Source organism: Dicentrarchus labrax, unplaced genomic scaffold (genome assembly GCF_905237075.1).
Source record: "Dicentrarchus labrax unplaced genomic scaffold, dlabrax2021, whole genome shotgun sequence".
Lineage (NCBI taxonomy): Eukaryota > Metazoa > Chordata > Actinopteri > Moronidae > Dicentrarchus > Dicentrarchus labrax.
The window spans coordinates 15,404,292-15,421,743 of record NW_026136724.1 but is presented as its reverse complement, the minus strand read 5'-3'; the positions used below and the strand labels follow the sequence as shown (position 1 = coordinate 15,421,743).

Genomic DNA, 17,452 nt, shown 5'->3' with positions numbered 1-17,452 from the left:
GTGTGAACAAGTCATTTAAGAGACTAAATATTTGTGACATAGCTGCACAGTTCATCTAATGAGACTCTGGAGTTTGGTTGGCTACTAAAATATATTTTGTGGATGATGATCTAGTGTATGTTCACTTCAGCAACTTCATTATACATCAATAGTCTGTGTGCAGGCAGCCGACGTGTCAAAGTCTTTTGCCAAATGAAAATTGCAGGCTACCACAAATATTATCATTATTATTTGTGGCAAATATTTACATTTAGATAACATTCATGCAAAGTTATAAAAAAAAAGACAAAATTACAGCAAAACAAATGTTCATTTTGAGAAGTTTTATTCAAATTGAAGACAATTCAAATGAAATCCCTTGCTCAGTTCATTCAGAAAAATAATGACCAGAATCAAAAAGTGTGTTGGCATTTTTTAAAAACAGTTATCACATTTCTTTTGTATACAAAACATTAAGGAATATTGGCCATAAATGTTCACAGGACTGTCAGATTTATACTAATTTTCTCCAGTATTAAATAAAAATAAATTACCTACAGTAAATATGCATATTTGTAGAATAGAGTAATTTAAAAAAGGAAATATAACCAAACCTAGGACACAAGACCATTAATTTGGCTTCAAGTCTACAAGTATAAAGCAAAGGTTTTCCTGAAACAATAGAAAAAAATTAAAAGTGATATTTTCCTATGCACTGATAAGCTTTGCCTCCTGCTCGAAGAAGCATAATGACAATAGTCCTCAAAGATCTTCACTTGTCATTAATACATATTATCCTCCTCTTGGCCTAAATCACTAAATTATAATCAGATTTTCATTCTGAATTGTACATGCAGATGTTAACACCAACATAAGGCACAACTAGTGGTCAAGAGATTGCAGCCTCAATAAAGCTTCTAACCCAGTTCCTTGTCAATTTTGTACTTTCTTTTAAAATTTGATTAGAATTACACTGAAAATCTATGTTATTTGGAACTGGAGTTAACTGTTCCCTAAGTTACAGCAATAAAACAAGTTGATGCCAACTAGTGTCAAATATTTGAGTTTCAAAAACATGCAAATCTCATGTCACCATGTTTTGTTGCATAGATTCCTATCACATCTAATTTAAAGTGTCCACATTACCAAGTCATCCATTGTATGAAATTAAAATTAGCCTTTGCTGATGATTTTGTTTTTAGATGACAATAGACCTCAGGAGACGGAAGCACAGAATGACATCTCTGGGAATTGGTGGCTTAATGTCATTGCCATCCAGTCTGAGGTAGCGCAGACGAGGAACACTTTCATTGATGGAGTCATCCACAGTTTCGACAGCGACAGGACAGACATTGGAGCCACTTACACCTATAAATACACAAAGGGATTTAATGTTATAAGATTTCTAATATCACTACAGAATCCTTCTCTGATAAACAATTCTATTCAATAGATGCATAAAAGAAACACTCATGAATCTACAGCTCAAATGAGTCATTGCAATCAGAAAAAAGCAGTAGGTGCTTTGGGAATATGACTTACTTTTGATATTGTTGTGGTCAAGGTGAAGGTGCTCAAGGCCTGAGGAGATGAGGGGAACTTCAGTCAGCTGGTTGTGGGACAGCTGCAAGTCCAAAATGCTGGAGACATTAAACACATTTTTGGGAACTCCATTGCTGCCAAGCTTGTTGTGGTTGAGCCTCAGAAAAGCCACTTTTGGCAGACCTTTGAAGTAGCCGGCTGGGATCTTTTCAATGTTGTTACCATCAAGGAAAAGCTGGGTGGTGGTGGTTGGTAAGCCAAGAGGCATGCTACTCAGTTGGTTCTTGGCGAGATTGATCTGTATGAGGTTGTTTAGGCCCTTCAGGCTCACCTCAGTCACAGCATCATCCATCAGCTTGTTCCCCTGGAGGTCCAAGAGGTTAAGCTTATCCAGACCATTGAAGACACCAGCAGGGATCTTGGAGATGCGATTGCGAGAGAGACTTAGATGCTCCAGGCTGGCTGGCAGGGGAGATGGCACAGAAGACAAGAGGTTGTCATCCATGTAGAGGTGCGCAAGGTGAGACATCGCATTTAGGACCCCTTCTTCCAGTCCCTCACTAGTGATTTTGTTACGGTTTAGGTTCAGCCAGCGCAGCGATGTGGCATTGTGCAGGGCATCTGCTGACAGCACTTCAATGAGATTGTTCTGCAGGTAGAGATACCATGTGTGTGGAGGGATTTTGGGGATGCTCTTCAAGCCTTTATTGTCACAGTAGACAGCGCGAGGGAAGTTGGGGGGGCAGTGACACTCTTTAGGGCAGGCTTGGATCTGGGCCATATATTCCTCATAAGGCATGTCCTGGCTGAGAACTGGTCCAACCAGGCACAAGATGCAGAGAAGGCTATGAAGAAGTGCCATTTTGCTGCCAAACCTATGATCGAAAGGAAGAAAAAATAATATTATAAACAGCTGTGTAATGGATGGATGGATATATAGGGCAATGAGGCATCTGAATGCTCTAGACATCCGAGATAAAGAGGATCAGGTAAGATGTTATAATTTGCAAAGGATTGGGGACGTCCAGGAATTAAGACCACACTGTAGCTGATACAGTTCTTTGCATTTGAGAACCTGTCTCTGTTTCATAACTACTGAATCAGTCTTGCCTCTAGCCTCTAACATTCGGTCACTTAAAATACCATAAATCACCAACAAGTAAATCAGCTGACTAAGGGTTCACAAATACACAGAACCAAACTCTGGTCCAAATTAGCCACCACCAGGGTATGTAGCCTACGCTACCACTAATGTCATTATCATTCAATTCCAATGGCAGTTGCCAATGGAGCAAGGTAAGCTGCTGTTTCCAGAACTTTGCCTGACAATGACATGTAAAGCTTTAAAGACAGGATGCAAAGCCAGGTCAATTTTAATTTCATTAGAACAACCCTACAGCTCAAACCTGAAGACTTTTGAAGACCTTGTATGTCAGTTGTAAAATGCACACTGCTCATCAGGCTTTAATTGCAACATGTATGGCTAAGCCCACCAGACATCTCTAAGTCAAATTGCTTTGGTTTAGTTGATACAATGATGCATGCAAATAAACACATATGCAAGCATTGCATACATTCACCTGAGGAGAACTGAATTCTTCCCTGTGTTAGAGATAGCAGTTCAGGGAAAGGACAGAGGGCCCGACTAACCCCTGACAATAGTAAAGAAGAAAAAGCTGGGATACAATATATTCTATGTAACAGAGAAGCGCAAAGACACATCTCTTCTTTTTTGAGCAAACAAAATCTAAAGTCAGGTCTACCATCTTCTATCCATCTCTTATGGTGCTACTTGATTCCTCTCAGCCGCCATCTGGTGCTTGTTTAAATTCTTGATGCACGTTTGTCTGGAACTCATTTCGGGTAGGCCATGCTTTTCCATGGATGGCCACTCTTCAAAGACAAAGCCGGCACACCTGTTTTGAGAGACGTGCCCCTGCTTTCTTCCTATACAAGGGTCAAAGCTTTTTGACCGAGCTTTGCGGTGCGACGTGTGGCGTGAATGATAAAAGCATGGTCCATGCTTCCATAAAAATAAAACCCAGTTGCTAAAGTTGCACATCTACTTCTACCAACCCTGTTACCCAGATGTATCCTTGCCTTCTAGAAACTCAACTTACCTTAAAGTCTGTAAGTTTCCTCTTGCCTTTGTCCTTCTTCAGCAAGTTATTGTAGTGTAAGCGTAGTCCCAAATGATGAGGCTGTACCGCTTACTTGCCTGTATTTGTACCACTAGACGTTTCATTCACTGCGTGCCAGGCTGTCACTCATGATGACACCAAAGCTTCTCGTGGCCAATCAGATTCTCCCAGGATCAAAGGTTATAATCCCATGGTGGTGTATAGTGTACTAAGACTTTTCTGTACTTGACATGACCCACTTAGAAACAGGCTAATGCAAGCCTACCTGTTCTTTGTTTGCTGTCTTCTACATCTAAAACCTTCCTCCCTTGGTTGGCATGTTTGATCTCTATTAACTCCACTCACAAATCCTTTGGAGTCCTTTGGCGACCTTTGTGCTAATTTTGGGCTGCTGGTGTCCATGGTGCAATCAAGACGAATGAATCTGCTTTATTCGAATTATAGTTTTACAGTGTTTGGAGACAACAGAGAATGTCAGATAAACTAATATACAGGTCAGTGTAATTGTTTAGTACAAATGATTGTCTCCAAATGCACAACTCACCTATGTTTTAAGTGGATCCAGCAAAAGGCCATCAAGTCTGTCTACCAAAACTGTAAACACATGATCATCCAAATTACTATTTTTGCCATGGTCAGATTTGGTCTAAATGTATATGAGGACCACCATGCCTTGTTTCAAACAGATAGACAGATAATAAATAATAATATAATAATAATAATGGCCACAGTTTAACCTATTTCGAATAGTTCTACAACTTGAAGCAGGTTGAAGGCAGCTCTGTGAACTCTGAATGGCTTGAGTTTACTCCAAAACACTTTTGGGATCATTAATATTGAGTTGAAAAATTTACGGAAACTGCAAGATGCTCTTAGTCAGCACAGAGCAAACAGGGTGTTCTCAAGGTAAAATTTTGTTTAGTACGTCATGTTACTTTGTTACAAGCAAATGCACACTGTACGGGCTCTACTGCTAAAGCACCAGCACTCTACTTAGAACAAAACATTGTCGGCAGACATGAGATGTAACAGTGTTATTGGGAGGGAGGTCAGGCTTAATTTTTACGCTGGCCAGGCAAATTGTTTTTGTAGAAGCTAGCTAGTGTCAGCTGACCTTTCAACATGCCAGCATGAGATTGCGCTAATTTCCAGTGATGACGGCAAAGGCTTGAATGCAACAGGATAATCCCAGCTGAGTTGTGTGAGGATAGGGGCAACACTTATCCGTGATCAGCCATGCAATCCCATTAGAGCTCCTCCTGTGTTTGCCAGGGTACGTTTGTGAACAGTGATCAGTCCTCTACACACATGTTTGTAATCTTGTATGATCAATTACACATCCAGGCGTTAGTCCTGAGGACATTTATGGGGACTGTACGTCAAAGACAAATTACTAACTAGATGAATGGACACATGTTTGCATCACTGTACTGTACTCATCCTAACAAGCTTGGCTTGTTGACTTGTTAGCCTTAAGTGACTTCTTTACTTTGCATACTGTTCTCTTACCTTGATCTTTTAATGGCCGTATTTCTAGATATTTACAGATATGCCTAATCCATGTTCTTGAAGTAAAAGTTACATACAGTGACTTTTTTAGGTCTTAGTAAATTAGAAAAGACAAACATTCTGTCTCTGAGCATGATACAGTTTTCTGTCGGACTGCAGAGGCAAGAAACCTTACAGTTATTTGGCATGCAACTCAGTCTGTTAAGCAAAGAGACAGTCAGCTCGTAACCTCTACATTAAGAATGTGCTTCCGCTCAGCCTTTCTACTACTATGGCCAACCAGCAGCCTTGTAAAAAGTTTTGGGGTGAAATCAAGAATCAATCAAATTGTCCATCTGATTTTGTCCAACAATTAGACCAAAGGTAGACACGTCTATCTTTTTACAGGCTCCTAAAAACATTTATTCTGGGTGTCAGAAACATGAGTCAGAAATGTAAGTTTAAAAATACAGTTAACGATGTGTAAAGAACTGAACCATGGCTACTCTTCTTTGTATTTTTAATTTAATTAAACTGGAACTGGCTCTGATTTACGTAAAAATAGTTGTTGACTTATATAACCGATAGGGTACCTTTCCATTCTCATTACAACACAATAGTCATTTATAATGTGTGACAAGATTTACAATTATCCCAGCTGTTGAAAATGGTGAGTCAGGGCTTCACAGATCTCTGAAAAATGGAACATATATTACTGAAAACAAATGTTGTCTACAATCTGCCTGACAGACTAAGGAGAAACACATGCAGAGGAATATGATAATGCTAATTTCCTGCCAGGGGCTTTGTGTCTGAGCCAGCTATGTTAATTACACAACGGGTTGTATATGCACTGCATGGGTTTTGAGGGATCAGTTCCAGTTGATGGCTTTGCTGAAATCCACTTCATGACTTTGAAACATTTGGAAGAGTTTGCATGACTTACTGCATTCAGAGCTGAAAATCTAACTGTGTTTATGGATAATTATTATGTGGAGAAAAAATAGGTTTGGCACTAAAAGTTACTTTCCAAAGATGTGTGTCATTTGCAAACTTAAAACAGCCACAGTTGTTTTTTACTTAGTTCATTCATTGCCAAGTGTTAGCTTGATTGTAAAACAGTAAATTGGTTGAGTACAAAGGTGTCTATCAACCTGTCTTGATCCTGATATTAAGCACCCTAATTCATAAAATAAAAATACAGACAAAACTGCATACGACAACTGAGAAATTTACAGAAAACATTTCAAAGCCCTCTTTCATTTGCAATGTTACTTTACCACTTCTACCTGTACATTCTGAAACAGAGGCTGGCAAGGTGCACCACATCAAAGGTAAAAATACATGCACCCTGCCTTGTCAAAGCCTTTCACTCCTCCTCTCTCAAACAGATTTATTACTAAAGAAAGACAAATTATCTTTACCTGCTTCTCCAACTGGTGTGAGTGGTCTGCATGCAGCCAGGTGAGGTTGGTTCCTCCAATGATTAGCTCTGATGATTGTCCGTGGTGTCAGTTGCTTTGATGTGGTCAGTGCTGCAAGCCAGCCCCGTTAGACTTGTATTGTTGTTGGTTTGATTCCCCCAAGGCTGAACCTTGAACATGCACCGGCTGAACCAAGTGGATGGAGCATGTGTGGTTGGTGGGAGGACGATTGTGTGTGAGTTGGGATGTCCTTTCAGAGTTTGTGTTGCCTACTTTCCTGCCAGCCAAGCAGTTTTTTTCCGCCTTTTTCGTTTTGTCAGTTTAGTTTTTTTTTTGTAGTAGCTTAAGTCATCAGTTTTGAGGGTTAAACTGTTGTCACTCCACCCAACTTAACCATTTGGTCTGCAATGGAGGATTTGCTCTTTACCCATTAGCCTGGGGGATGGGTGCACAACCAGTTTATGGCTCATTTCAGCTCATAGGCCTTGGGGTGTGTTTACTAGGCTGTCAGGTGAGGTCAGAGAGGAGTTTAGAGGGGTCTGCACTCAGACATTCACACCCAACTTTTACAGGAAAATTCCTTTTCTTTTTACAACCCACATCCTCTTTTTGTAGTCTTTCCCATCATGCCTATCAGTGATAATATATTACTGACTGACGTCACAGTAGATAATCTTAACACAGGGTCATTGCCAGAAGCAGCCTCACAATACAACACTGTCTATTGAGTGCAGGAGCTCCAGACCACAATTAAAGTTAACCACCTTTTTGAAAGTTAAAACATGTTTATAGTGACTCACCCGTGATTCCAGTAAACCTGGCAAAAGATTGAAATGTCTCAACAACTATTGGATGCATTGCTATGAAGTTTGACGTCACGTTTCCCTCTGAATAAATTATACAAACACGCTAAACTAAAATGTGAACATGATAAACATTACACATGCTAAACATCAGCATGTTTGCATTGTGAACATATTAGCATGCTGCAGTAATCAGAGAGTTGTGGTGGAGAGTTGAGGTTAGAGAAGCTTGGTGGTTGGGGGTTGAATCCCCCAGACTGGCAGGATAAATCTGGGTGGAAAGGTAGCACTTGCTTCTGGATAAAAAGAGCACTGCTCTCAGTGAAACTCCTCTGAATAAATAAAAATGAAAAAAACAAAAGTTAACATTTAGCTCAAAGCCCTGCTCTGCCAAATACAGTTTCACAGTGCTGCTAGCATGGCTGTAGACTCTTAGTCATGTTGTCTTGGATGTGTAATAAAGAGCAAATATATCAACTGATAGACATTTTGTTTTCTGCGAATTTCAGATATTCAGTTCCCTACTGCTTCTGTTGCTGTTGACCAAGAACTTTGAGTAGGTTCATGCTAGCCCCCTCCCTGCAAAGATCATATCAAGGATGACAAGGATCCCTTACTGGCTTCCCATTGAATGCATTACGGAGAATATATGAATACATTATTGTAGGACACAAATGTACTTCTACTACATCCAAAGAATGACTTTGGACAATGGATTGGGTTAACACTTTAGTCTTTTACTTTTTATTTCTGCCACCACTCCACATCGTCTTGCCCTGTTTCTAATCTCAGTTTCGTGTGTGCCTGAATTAAGGGCACAGATGGGACATCTGGAGCCCATGTCTACACTTTTGGGGACAAGGATGAGAAAAATAGAAATGTACAAGACACTGGTAGAGAGTTTGAAATAAAAGTTGAGTGAACATCTCAAGAAAAGAGACCAGATAAGGGTGGATTGACACAGAATATAAATAAAAACAGATAAAGAGACAGAACAGCTGGAGATGGTCTGCACTAAAGGATGATCTTTGGAGTTGGGCTGCTGGGCTGCAACAGCTGATTAAACTTTCACTCACCGTCTCAAGCAGGAGGACATGAGGCTTAAGGCTTTATAAAGGACTTTATTGTCTAGACACAGGCAGCAGGAGCTCCACTCAGGATTTAAATAAGGGCGACTCAGGAGGAAGAGGAGGAAATTGTCCTAGATTGGAAATCGGTACAAATGGCCATATAAAAACATGTGAAACGTGAAAAAAGCTGTTAAAGCAAACATGTAACATGTTGTAATGGTAATGGAAGTGCTAGCTAATACCTCCCGACTTATACTGGAGGCATAGGGAACTGTTGGGTATTTAAATTACATCCCAGCAACAACTAATAGACAGCCTACTACAGACTTTAATTCACATACTGTAAGTGGGTCAAATTTGAAGAATAACTGAACTTTACAGCTGGATATGATTAAACACCTAGCAGGAATCAAATGAGACATCTGGAATCATTTACATAATAACTATGAATGCCACATGTCTAATCAACTAACCTACTGTCTTTAAATTGTGTCGGCTCTAATAAGGACCTCTTGGCTAACACTCATGAAATAAACTAGTAGTTCCAGCACATGTGGTGCACATAAGCCAGGATTAGCGGTTAGTTTTTACAGTTAATGCACAGCTCTGCAAATGCACTATTGATACTCTAAAAAGAACTGACAAGTGAAGTACACAGCCAAAGACAGGGACTATGAAATGTTGCTCCTGATTTGTTGTCCACTGTGTCAGTGCATATATCACAAGGAACATTTTAGAGGATGTAACAAGAGGTTGTAGTGTAAAGTAGTTTCAAGGGAGCATATTATTTTCTGTCATTTCCAGCAGTGATGACAGTTATCTCTCTATTGTCTTTGACTATATACAGCAGAGGAAAGGGATGAGAGCAACATACCTGAGAGACCAGACACTGCATCATTTCAAATCTTATGATTACAAAAAGAGTACTATAAACTTGTGTATTTTGAGAATTTTCTACTGTGGCTTTCCTACTTTATGGACACTGGACACTCTTTGGAACACATGAACTGATAATGAGTAGCAGATTTTTAAGGCTTTTTCTGATGACATAGGCACAATTAGGTTCAGTTTAGTGGCCATACTCAACAATAGCTTGTTTTGTGCTACAGTTAAATTTCGACAACACAAATTCTCCAAATTCACTATGTGTGACTGCATTGTGGATTTGTTATAACTTTTCATGAATATTCAAAATACAGATTGTACAGTCACGATTGAGTGAACTACCACATATGTGACAGCAGTACAATATATTTTACCAATTAAAAAATTATGTAAACCAAATAATATTGACAATCTTATAAAACACTGATCCCATTTAGCGATTTCTTAAACCTTCATACTGGTAGAATGGATTATTGAGAGATGGGGCAGAAACCAAAAGGAATGTGCTGATTTTATTGTTTTATTTCCCTCTGGCGCACCATGAAACACACATTTCTCAGGTTCCTCCAATCACAAGACCTGCTCACCCTCATGAAGGAGCCAAAACCTGAACAGAAATCTCTGCAATTCTTATTCCTCTCAAAAAATTCTTTTCAGGTGACCTGTTAAGATGCAAAACAGTAGATCAAAATGCAAAAACCTTCAATGAACCTGCATGAATCCTTCTCAAAATGGTTCAGTACTGGCTGTAAAATAACACTCGAGAAAACTTTTAGAAAAATTACAACAATTTTATCATTTTTAACCACAATGGTGGTAATGCGCACACGGAGGATCCCCTGACAATCCAAATATGCAGACTGAAATGTATCTTATTTAAAACAGTACTGTCCTCTCTTAAGGAAACTTTAACTGTTTGTACTGAAGCTCCACAGGGAAGCTTTACTGAAAAAAATACTTCGGGGTGTGTGTGGTTTCTGTCCAAGACAGTTGGAAGGGTAGATTTACACAGAAAATATCTTAAAGCTGCGGCAAAACCCTGCAACCCCTGCATCCCTCCAGGACCAGCATTTTTTTGCTTCACTCCGCAGCTACATTGAAACATAGGACAGAACAAAGATGATGAGTTCTCTATGTCACTGCTGTAAATTAATGACTTGAGAGACACAAAGTAAAATCTGAGGAATACAAGATAAAGATAAAGACCACAATGTATTGCTCCTTGAAAACAGTTGGACCATGAATGTAAACAGTATACCTCAAACAAAACAACAGGCACTGGAGAATAAATAAATGGCTTTTCCATTCATCCTAAAATCTCAGTTTTATCCTTTTGTAGATCGCAGTAAACATTATGACTTCATGCCAAAGAAATAGGCCAGTAAGGAAGATTCCAAAAGACCCACCACACTCCACAGAGTTGTAGCAATCTACAACTAATCACGCCCTGTTGTAAGGCCTAGGTGAAATCTGATACAACACATCCTAACTGCATGATATACTGTATTATCTCTGTGGATTGACTGACTGTCAGCTGTATGGTCTTTTGTTTGTTGGTTCCTCTCACTTGGCTTCAGCTTTTTCCTAAAATCAGACTTTAAGAAAGATGTTTTTAATGTTTATTACTTGTCTTTTGAACCATTATAGAGCAGTAAGATTCTCAGGGTTGGTTGCATTAAATTCACTGTTGCAGTCAGCAGAGAATCCAGAGTTAGTAACTTCATTTACAGCATGCCTTAAGAGCTTTAAGTAACTTTAAAGAAAGACATACTTAAAACATATAAATACTTTATACTGTGTAACTATTACACCAGCCGAACAAAAGCTGCCTTTATTAGGGGCTAATTACAGATTTATAAAGACTTAATGTAAGATTTGATGATTAATAAACCATTATTCGCAAATTATAAACCCTTTATAAAGGATGGCTTGTTGTGAGTGGCACAGAAACTAAAATTTCTATGCTGAGTCAAATAAGATGGCTTTATAAATTTGTTTCCATACATGCTAGAAATTAATTACAGCAGGCTTAAAAACCGATATCATACAAATCAGTTGGAAATAAAGTTTATTCAACTGTGTTTGTTTTACTCACAGTAAATCCAAGTTCAAAACCAGTTACTGAATCAAAGGCCACAAAAGAAATCACGATGAAATGGAAAATTACCTAAACAAAATGTGACATTCTAATAACATAACTGCAATCAACTTGACACTGCTGCCAAGTTGACTTTGTATTGGTAAGAAGATCATCAAGAACATAGTGAACAACAACGTAACAATGAAAGCACCTTAACTGCAAAAGCTGTAGTTTATTATCAAAGAATGGTACCATTGGTTGCATGCAAGTAATGCAAATATTGTATACAAATCAGCAATACGCATGAAAGTGGACATCTAGGAAGTAGGTAAAGTAAAGAAACAATTTGACTCGTGATTTCAAGAAAACATCATACTATCATCTCAAGGTTTATAATACCAATGTCTTTTAATCATGTGTCATTTATTCCACTTTTTAACACCAAGTACTTCACAAACGTCCTACTTAAATTGGGCTCAAAGTAATTGCTTCAAGGAATTGGGAAGTTATGTCCAAATGGAAATGGAAATATCTTAGTTGGGTATATATATGTTTTTATCTTATAGTTCAAAAAAGCCAGTCAATGGGACTTCATGCTATTTGATTAGAAGGCGGACAATGGCAGACATGAGTAAATAACACTGGTATTCTCTTTAAAACCACTTTGATTCATTCGAGATGCTGAAAACGTGGCTGCTATGTAACTGCTATTTTACATTTTCTCATCATTTCTCACACTAGGCATTATACACTGAAATCTGAGTACACAGTCCTTATATGCTGGTCCTTTGCACAGCAATGGATTCATTATTCCACCCACATTATATTATACATGCTAAACATATGAACATACAAGACAGACGACAAAATGACACTACGATTGAATTGAGACACTGTTGTTTACTCCATTGTGTCTGTATTCAATAAAATCAAGCAAGTTTGGAATGTTTTAAGTGTGTGTTTTACAATTAATTACTTTTTTATTCATAGACTTTTTGGCCCTTTACTTTTATATATATATATTTTTTACTTTTTTCTTTTATTTTTTTTTCATGTTTATTTCAGCAATGAGAATATTCATTTATATCTATACCTAAATATTTTAAACACTTGTTTGGTTGATGAATTGAACAAGCTTATTGCATGTTTTGTGAGATATGTTTAAAAATGATTTTCAAAATTGCTAGTTTTTATTGATTGATAGTTTGTTTTTCTATCTGTTGCATTTCAAATTTGCCCAGCTCTTGATTTACTCAAGATATGTATTTAATTGATGAAGATTCCATGGCAGTACCCAAAATTAGCATACTACTTATGTGCAAAGACATGTGAGTACTATGAAAGGAGGGATACTATGCCATTTAAATCCAGAAGGCTTTGGGCTGAGCTGTGCCATGGTAGTACATAAGGGCGTCATAGAGAGGTCATAGATCTGAGGGAGGTCCTTATTCAAACATGATATCTGAAGCTTGGCGCAGGCAGTTGGAGGAGTCAGGGGGCAGGCTGCTGTGAGTGATGTTGTTGGCGTCCAGGCGCAGATGCTTCAGACGGGAATAGTTGAGGGGTCCAATGAACTTGCAGAAACTTGTCAGGTCAAACTCTACAAAGAATCAAAAATGGAGAGAAAGTTACGGAAGTTGGTGGAAAAAAATTAAAATACTAAGTTATTATATACCTTTGAACCCTCTTATATAGGGGGGCCAAAGGTACCCTGTTTGTTTTTGTGTGCATGTGCACTGTGGCTTTACAGTGTGGCTATTCTGTGGATTGACATATTCATGGATGTAAACAATGCACAGTCTGAAATAAGTAGGCTTCGCAAACGTTTTATGGAAAGGAAAGAAATACAACTTTTGTTACACACAGGGGATTTTTAGTATTTAAATGTAAACATAATTTTAAGTCCACTGGGCCTTTTTAAGAAAATAGTCAAATAGGACATTTAGAATTAAACAATGCTTTTAAGATTGTATCATAAAATACCAATAAGTAAAGAATGACAAATGACACTCACTGTTGATCTCGTTGGCCTGGAGGTAGAGCTGCTCCAGCTGCTCGTTGATCTCAGGGATGGACTGCAGTTTGTTGAAAGACAGGTCCAGCTCCACCAGCGATGTCGTATTGAACACTCCAGCAGGGAGCCCGGAGTCCACCAGCTTGTTGTGGGAGATCCTCAGGTACTGCAGTGCTGGAAGCTTGTTCAGATATCCTGCCCCGACACTATCAATGTCATTGTAGTCGGCATAGAGGATTTCCAGTGAACTGGGGACTCCAGCTGGCAGCTTCTTGAGCTTGTTGTGGCTCACATCAAGGGACAGAAGCTTCTTTGGCCCTTTGAATGCCCCTGAGACGGCATCGGAGGTTAGCTGATTGTGCTGAAGGTTGATGGAGGTCAAATTCTCCTTGTCATTCAAGAGTCCAGAGGGGAACTTGGACAATTTGTTGTGCATCATCTTCAGCTCATCAAGGGACTTTGAGGGAGGGATGACTGGCTCTGTCAGGTCGTTGTAGCTAAAGAATAGCTTCTCCAGGGCTGTGAGTTTGTCGATTGTGCCTTTTGCTACCTTTGCATTGGTAATCTGGTTGTTGTCAAGTACCAGCCAGCGAAGTACATCAGTAACATTATCAAACACACCTGCCTTGATCTCTTCTATCTGGTTGTTCTGGAGGTACAGGTACTTGATCCCTGTAGGCACTATGGGAACAAACTTGAGCTTGCGGCTGTCACAATACATGGCAGTGGGGAAGTTGATTGGGCAGTCGCATTCTTGATTACAATTGGGCCCTGAGGGTCCTAGCATGGAAGCAGGCTGGTAGTCGTAGTCATAATACTGGCACAAGGCCACGCTGACCAATATGGCCAACAGGGGTACACGGAGAGGAAACATGGCTTCTGTGGATTCAACAGACAGAAGGGAAGGGTAGGGAAGAGATAAAATAGAAAGGTTAGAGGGTTAAGAGCAACAAAATGGCACAAATAACCATTAACAGAAATGAGACATTAATGGATTTGTTTTGTTCAAACCCGTGTCATAGTTAGAATTCTCGTAGAAAGAATTGGGATTTTGACAATTTTAACTCATGTTCAGATCAGTCACGTATCTGGGATTTATTGATAAAATAAAGTATATAAAACAAAACTAGGACTTTTAAACTATTATGCTAAACATATGTCAATCTTGCACCAACCACTTACATACACCATATCACCACACCCACTCCACAGAGTATTATATAATCGGTCAAGAGTTCATGTAAACCAACGGGAAACCAGTGAGTCCTAGATTCCTTGAGTCAATTATCTTTGTTGAGCCACATCATTACAGCTGCAGCTTGAACCAAACTGCATTACTCCCAGCACCACTTCATCTATCAACTAGGAAACATTTCTCTATAAAGCAGCAATGGGGGCAATAATAGAACACAGATGTTCTAAGAGTTCACAATGTATGTGTATACACGAATGTCACAACAATCTTTAAAGTATGTTTTGCATGTGAAAGACTAAAAAAAGTGATTTCCTTCATATATCGTTGTAAGCAAACACATACAACAAGGAACTAAAAGCACTCATATACCAAGTTTAGGATCATGCCTGTGCAAAATCAGCCCTGCAGACAATGCAAAACCAGAATGATTCATTCCAGATCCATGAAGAATGCAGACAGAAACTGCATCCAAGTGCAACAGATTGTTTTCCAAAGTCTAAAGTCACCGAAATCTTTGAAACAGTCCTAAAACGGCACTGTAGATCTATATAAACATGTAAGATCTAGGCTGGTTTTCTTAAAACAATGTGCAAATCATCAAAATCTACCACTTATTTTTTGTTCCATGCACTGGTATTCTCTCTGTTGCAGCACTAGCCACTGCCCATAAGCCTAGCAGTGACAGCTGATAATCCCTCCGGAAAACAGAAATAAAGAGGAATAATCAAACAGGAAATCACAAATCCATGCTTCCATATGCAAGCTTACCTGTGGTTCTCTCTCTTCGTGTGAGTGGGGTGGAGGGCCAGTAGGTAAGAACAGTGTGGTGTTCAAAAACTTGAAGTCTCTGGAGAAAAACACAGAGGGAAAGAAGGAAAGAGGGGGAGGAGAGAGAAAGAAGGGTAGATGGAGAGACAGAGAGGGAAAAAAGGAGGGGGGAGGAGGGGAGGCTTCTTCAGAGAACTGGAGTCAGGTTGTCATATAAATTGAAGGTGTCATCAGTATGAATGTCTCGGAGAGCATCATCAAAAAACTGCTGTTAACTAACCAAGAGCAGGTGCAATAAGGAACAGGAATATTACACCACAAAAAAGATAATTACAATTACAATTCTGTAAATATAACCTCCACCTTTTCTACTGTTTGTCACATTTATAAACCAACCACTTCTAGTGCATTCTAGTGATTGTCCTCCAAACAACTACCTCAAAGTGTGTGCAAGCAAAAACTAAAGTTGAAGTTTGGTAGGCTGTTTGTGGAAAAACCAAAAAGAGTAGGAGAAGTCATGGGTGGAAAAATGTGAAAATGATCTCTGGCAGCCATTTAACCCAGACGCCTGTTATGAAGAAGAAGAAATTCAGCTGTACCTCTCGAGCTGTGAGTAAGGCTTTGGAAAATCTGACAAAAAGATTTTGAGACGGCCGGGGGAGACTTGCATAACACTTGACGCAAACATTTCTTCTCCTCTGTTTTTGACCAGACATGGCACTGTAACTGTTGGTTGAAGCAGATCCAATTGATCCCATATGTTTTTGCTATGAATTATTGTACCTTGCATTCTTGTACTTGTATTTTTCTTCTCCACAAGCCCTGCAGCCCCCCACCCCACCGTCTTATATACTTCTTATACAAATAGACAGACAAATTAACAAAATGGACCAGGGTGGTATTCCACTTTTTGGATATGTGCAGTTGAGGAAGGGGGCTGGGGGACATAAATGGCCAAATGTTTCTCCCATTTGTTGGTGGACATCAATCACACCATCATGCCATGCCAGGAATTGACACCTGGATTTAATTGGTCGCAGTGCTATGTGTTACTCTACTTGCATACCATTCTTAGAGACCATCTTGGATGCATTTCTCGTGTGTGGAAAACTTTCATAATTCATTCTAACTCAAGATGTTTGATTTCCCAAGATATGTAGGAAAAGATGTGAGTCATTTAACTGCCTTTTAAGAATTATTATGTCCTTGCTTGCATCTGCAGTCATGTTTTAATTAACTTGCTCACCAATTTTAAGAACATTCTAAGAACATCATTTTGAGGAGTGTTTTTGATTTAAAAGGGGAAAAAAAAGAGTTTTCAGTTTGGGTTTTAATTGTGTAGCTTTGGCCATTTGGCTTTTATACCATATTACTCACTAGATGTCTTACTGTTTTATGTATCACTTTAACTTTTGCTATTGTATAGGTTTGAAATCTTAGTAAACCTAGTGCAATGAGTGCAAATTACAGTACACAGATAGACAAAATGAAAGAGCAATGAGTCATGAAGGGAAGGCTATGGCTTGTTAAAAGGAAGCTGTTGTAGACTCCCCATGTACCTCCAAAATCTGCTGAGTAAAATGTTAGAAATTATAGGACTGATCGCACCAACTCTGAGGTTGAAAAAGAATGAAACGTTCCTTTAATGAAGACAGCGTATTTTTCAAACATGGGAAAAGTGGTTAGCAACCAGTATGAAGACCAAAACAAACGGTTTGTCATTTAAATACACGAGTACACAAAGCATCTCAAAACCTCCATAATGAAAAAGCAACTAGTAATTTCAAACAGTCATCTGAGCAAACATATAGCATCCAAGACTGTCATTATGAGATGGGGAAAAGTGTCCCACAACTCTTTATTCTTTCTGCAGCATTCGTTGTATTTCTGAGTAATAGATAGGAGATAACTCCCTTTTTGTGCTGACATTCAGTGAGTCACAGAAGATGCCTGAAAGGCCGTATGAGCAACTCATTAGTGTTGCTGGGTCAATAGTTTAGAGCCTCCTAGTTTTTGGTTCTCAGTCTATTGTCTACATGTGTTAAGTGACCTACCACATGTAG

General features: G+C 39.0%; 2 protein-coding genes across 3 annotated transcripts; both read right to left on the bottom strand.

Annotated features, from left to right (window-relative positions):
* Nucleotides 1–308: 308 nt before the first annotated feature.
* On the bottom strand, nt 309–6,834 carry kera (keratocan). Of its 2 annotated transcripts, none has more exons than XM_051392470.1 (3): nt 6,575–6,834; nt 1,522–2,396; nt 309–1,347 (listed from the first exon to the last, which is right to left on the bottom strand). In XM_051392470.1, exons 1-3 carry the CDS (start codon nt 6,604–6,606, stop codon nt 1,178–1,180), a joined length of 1,077 nt encoding a protein of 358 aa, XP_051248430.1. In that variant the 5' UTR covers nt 6,607–6,834; the 3' UTR covers nt 309–1,177. The 2 variants fall into 2 exon arrangements, with proteins under 2 accessions (XP_051248430.1, XP_051248431.1); XM_051392471.1 differs by lacking the exon at nt 6,575–6,834 and adding an exon at nt 3,642–3,756.
* Nucleotides 6,835–11,383: 4,549 nt separating this feature from the next.
* On the bottom strand, nt 11,384–16,120 carry lum (lumican). The gene is made up of 4 exons (XM_051392464.1): nt 15,989–16,120; nt 15,390–15,468; nt 13,427–14,305; nt 11,384–13,012 (listed from the first exon to the last, which is right to left on the bottom strand). The coding sequence occupies exons 1-4, from the start codon at nt 16,103–16,105 to the stop codon at nt 12,858–12,860; spliced, it is 1,230 nt and encodes a 409-aa protein (XP_051248424.1). The 5' UTR covers nt 16,106–16,120; the 3' UTR covers nt 11,384–12,857.
* Nucleotides 16,121–17,452: the final 1,332 nt, after the last annotated feature.

Coding starts and splice junctions, on each gene's coding strand:
- lum (XM_051392464.1), bottom strand. CDS start 16,105: ATGTCTGGTCAAAAACAGAGGAGAAGAAATGTTTGCGTCAAGTGTTAT. Junction 15,469..15,988: donor CCTTACTCACAGCTCGAGAG/GTACAGCTGAAT, acceptor GTTTTTCTCCAG/AGACTTCAAGTTTTTGAACA. Junction 14,306..15,389: donor ACGAAGAGAGAGAACCACAG/GTAAGCTTGCAT, acceptor TTGAATCCACAG/AAGCCATGTTTCCTCTCCGT.
- kera (XM_051392470.1), bottom strand. CDS start 6,606: ATGCAGACCACTCACACCAGTTGGAGAAGCAG. Junction 2,397..6,574: donor CACACCAGTTGGAGAAGCAG/GTAAAGATAATT, acceptor TTTCGATCATAG/GTTTGGCAGCAAAATGGCAC. Junction 1,348..1,521: donor TGACCACAACAATATCAAAA/GTAAGTCATATT, acceptor GTGTATTTATAG/GTGTAAGTGGCTCCAATGTC.